The sequence below is a fragment of the Poecilia formosa genome, unplaced genomic scaffold (genome assembly GCF_000485575.1).
Source record: "Poecilia formosa unplaced genomic scaffold, Poecilia_formosa-5.1.2 Scaffold27, whole genome shotgun sequence".
Taxonomy (NCBI): domain Eukaryota; kingdom Metazoa; phylum Chordata; class Actinopteri; order Cyprinodontiformes; family Poeciliidae; genus Poecilia; species Poecilia formosa.
In genome coordinates this window covers 20086-23795 of record NW_006799966.1, presented here as the reverse complement: position 1 = coordinate 23795, position 3710 = coordinate 20086, and the positions used below count along the sequence as shown (strand labels likewise).

Below are 3710 nucleotides of genomic sequence, written 5' to 3'. Positions count from 1 at the left end.
CACCCTCACCAGCAAGTTCTTCTCAAACTTTGAGAAAGAACTGAACACTTTTATCAAAGAAAAACCTTTGAAAGTGAAGCGAAATGAGCTAACTGTCTCAGAAACTGACATGCTGAAAATATTCAAGCAAGACTTGGCCGAAACCCTCAGCTCATTACTAGCTGATGCCTTAGTAGAGGTGGTTAAACAGAAGTTTTTCAGTCACCTTGTTTCTCGTGCACAGAACGAAGCACATGAGGCCATCAGACGACATGTCAAATCTGGCTTAAAGAGTGAGAGGACAGAGGAAAAGCTTAAAGTTGGACAACTCAACAACTACATAGTAAATATGCCAGTAAATCCAAATGCCAAACTTTCAGCTAATGCTGGTCGACTCGCAAGATCACATGCTGAAAAGATCAAGGACAACAAAGCTGCTGGTACTATTCTAGATATCAGAGTCCTGTCTGAAGCCACTGGTACCAGAGTTGTTATTCTTTCAGAAAACAAACAAGGAAAACTCACCAAGATGCAGGAAGTTAGTCCAAGCACCAAATCTGCTAGTGAAACAGTGACTTTGATCTACAGGCCAAAGAGCACCCAAAACCCTAATGGTCATTATGATGTGTTCATCGACAATAAGGCAGTGAGCATAGACAGTAAACAACAGAGTTCTCTGTTCCATGCTATGGCAAGAGGCATGAAACCAAAAGCCAGTGATTCAGAGATTGCTTCTGAGGCAAACCGCCTGAGATCTGTGGAGGCCAATATGCTCCTCAAGCAATCAGGGCAATGGGAACCTTTTATGAAGCGCAAAGAGTTGACGGAAACAATCAGAGGAGGAGACTGGTACATGGCAGAGGCCGGTAGACCAGAAAGAATTATAAAGGAAAACAAAACCCTGCTGCAGAAAATAACTGGAAAGATTGAGCAATACAAAGGATATTTGAAAAAACCAGCAATTCCAGCAGTAGAAAAAACTGTCAATGCAAATCAGCAGCCTTCAAACAGTACCATAGTGGAAGCTAACAAACTGAACCAGAAGAGCAAATTGGCAGTGGCAATGTTGCAAGCGAGAAAATATCTGTCTGGCTCAGATACCAGCAAAACCTCTGGTGTGGAGAAACAAGAAGGCCTGAAGCTGCCAACTGATCGCAACCTTAAAGATGTAGTTGAGGATATATCTTCTCCAGAGCCAAAAGCTTTAAAATCATGCTTAGCTTCCATGATAAGCAAAGATGATGTTGTTGGAACCTTTAAACTGATGACGTTCAGTGCAATGCTCAGATGCCAGCTGACTGACACCAAGAATGTTCAAAACAAGAAGAAGAGCAAAACCCGGGTTGCCATGTTTGAGAAGAGTTTTCAAGAAAACAGCACCCAGATGGTGCAGAAATGGTACAGCCTGCTTCAAGACAAGGGTGTCATGACAAATGACCATCAAACAACAATCATACAATGGATCAACACCCAGGGCTACAAGGACAGAAATGATCCACACAGGAAACAGGTGTCCAGCGTCCTGTCATGAAGAGGTAAGAATATTTTTATATTTTTTTAATGTTCTTTCAATCATTTGGTCACAAAAAAGAGTAAACTAGAAATTTAGAGTAAGAGACATTTATAATTCTGAATTAATCTAATTTTCATTTTTTTTATATTGTGGGAGGAAAAGAAACAAACTTTATTGTAAAACATTTACTGTTAATCTCTTTAGTATTTACATTATTCTTCTACATTGCTGCAATGATATTTTGTGAAACTCCATTTGAAATAAACTTATAGAAAACTCATTAAATTTCCCTGGTCAACAAACATAAAAATACATTTCAAAATAAAACATATAGATTGTTATTATTGCTCCATGTATCAAGTGAAAGAAAACACAAAAACCTTCTTTTTGTGTTTTCTTTAAATAAATAATCACTTAAATTTATGATGTAGTAACATTTTTGCTGGATGGCTGTTTTTGCTGAGTCTGTGGTATAGTTTAATTTGTATATTTTGAGAACTGTTAAGATGTAATATAGTTAAAATCCCTGACTGTTTTAACACTGTCAATGTCAGAAAGTTCAACTTGAGAAGCAAAACCAATCCTAACCTCAGTGAACTGCTAAATAGTTCACTATTGTGATAAGAAGTAAAAGTACAATTATGAATATTGTTCACTGTATTTTCTTACACCAGCAGGGCTTAAATGGCACCAAAAATTGGCTCTGGAATCAACCACAATGCTTCATAGAGTATGTGAAGGCACACAACATACCAGAGGAAATGTGTGAATGTTGTGTTGTTTCAAAAGTTACAAGGAAGAGCGTAACCATTAAAAAATGGATATAATCTCTCTTTACTTGAGACCTTCATCCTGGGAGATATGGCCACAGTCTCAAAATTTCCATCTTAAAGTGAAAGTGGATATGAAATAAACACAACCAGAAACTTCTTTTGAGTTTTATGAAATACAACATTCAGACTAATAAACAATTATATGCATAGTAAGACAATATATCCATGTGAAATAAAGAGCTCCTCAGCAAAGTGGCACAGTCTGAGAAACAAACAATTTCACTAGTGTTATTTATCTGGTTACCTACCATTTCATGATAGAATATTGCATCACTGTTGTTATTAAGTATTTGGGTGAACAATTAAATGTTTATATGGGAATTTATTTCATATGCCACATTACTGACCTAAGTGTGTTTTTTTCCTCATAGTGAAACTCTGGATGATGCTGGTTAACGAGAATCAAAACTACTCATCACTTCCACCTGCCTGATCATCAAAGAGAGATTTCAATTAGTGACAATATTATACTGTCAAACAAATTCTACAGACAAATTTGGGTTATTTTTAATTCAGGTCTGATGCAGATGTCCCTTTTGTCTGATTTAAACAATAGTACAGTTTTTATCTATTTTTGACATTCTGTCAAGTTTCTCTTAGTTTCTCTCTTAGGAAGTTAGATTAAGAAAAGCAAAACAATTTGGCTGTAATATTACTGGAGCTGAATAATTTACTTTTGGACATTTTCTGAAGTTAATTGTGAAATTTCCTTTTTGCCCACTAGAGATTTGTTTCCATGGAGTAAAAAGTAAAAATTCATTTGATTTTACTCCTCAAAATATTCACACTTTCATTGTTTTATTTTGTTATGACTTTATACAATTGGATTTTAGCAACTATTGAATTTTAACAAAATCTGATTGTGAAAATGGCTAAAAAAAGGATACATGATGTTGAGATAAAGTAATTCTGTCTTGAAATATTTTAATAGTTTTATTGTTTTAAGTGCTGAGACTCTGGTTTTTAGGTGTTCAAAACAGAATCACATTCAAAATACAGGAATGAATAGATTCTTTGTTGTAAATCTTGACTATAAACAACAGATACAAAATGTAGGTAAATTCAAGTGGCCATTGCTGATTATTATCTTGAAAATGGTAAAAATTTAAATTTCTTGCTTGATTCCATACCTTTTCTAATAAAATTTTTTTACATTTACTGGAGTGAAAAGATAAGAGACTACAATATGTTATAGCTATGCAACATGTGTAGCTTTTTTGTGTTTTATTACATTTTAGTTAAAGTTTTTAGTCATGTGGGGTTATTGGTAAGTTTATTACTTATTTTTGGGGCGTCAAATTAACTAGTTGGTGGCAGCGGGTTTTCCATGTCTAACATGCTAAAGTTTCAATACCCTTCCAATAATCAATTTTGTTTCTTTTTTG

At 34.9% G+C, this 3710-nt stretch overlaps 1 protein-coding gene across 1 annotated transcript; it reads left to right on the top strand.

The window, feature by feature from the left end:
- Positions 1 to 6: 6 nt before the first annotated feature.
- On the top strand, positions 7 to 2766 carry LOC103135669 (uncharacterized). Its single transcript, XM_007548506.2, has 2 exons — positions 7 to 1514; positions 2697 to 2766. Exon 1 carries the CDS (start codon positions 110 to 112, stop codon positions 1508 to 1510), a length of 1401 nt encoding a protein of 466 aa, XP_007548568.1. The 5' UTR covers positions 7 to 109; the 3' UTR covers positions 1511 to 1514; positions 2697 to 2766.
- Positions 2767 to 3710: the final 944 nt, after the last annotated feature.

Excerpts from the sequence above, each read along its gene's own strand:
- LOC103135669 (XM_007548506.2), top strand. The coding sequence starts at position 110 with ATGCTGAAAATATTCAAGCAAGACTTGGCCGAAACCCTCAGCTCATTA.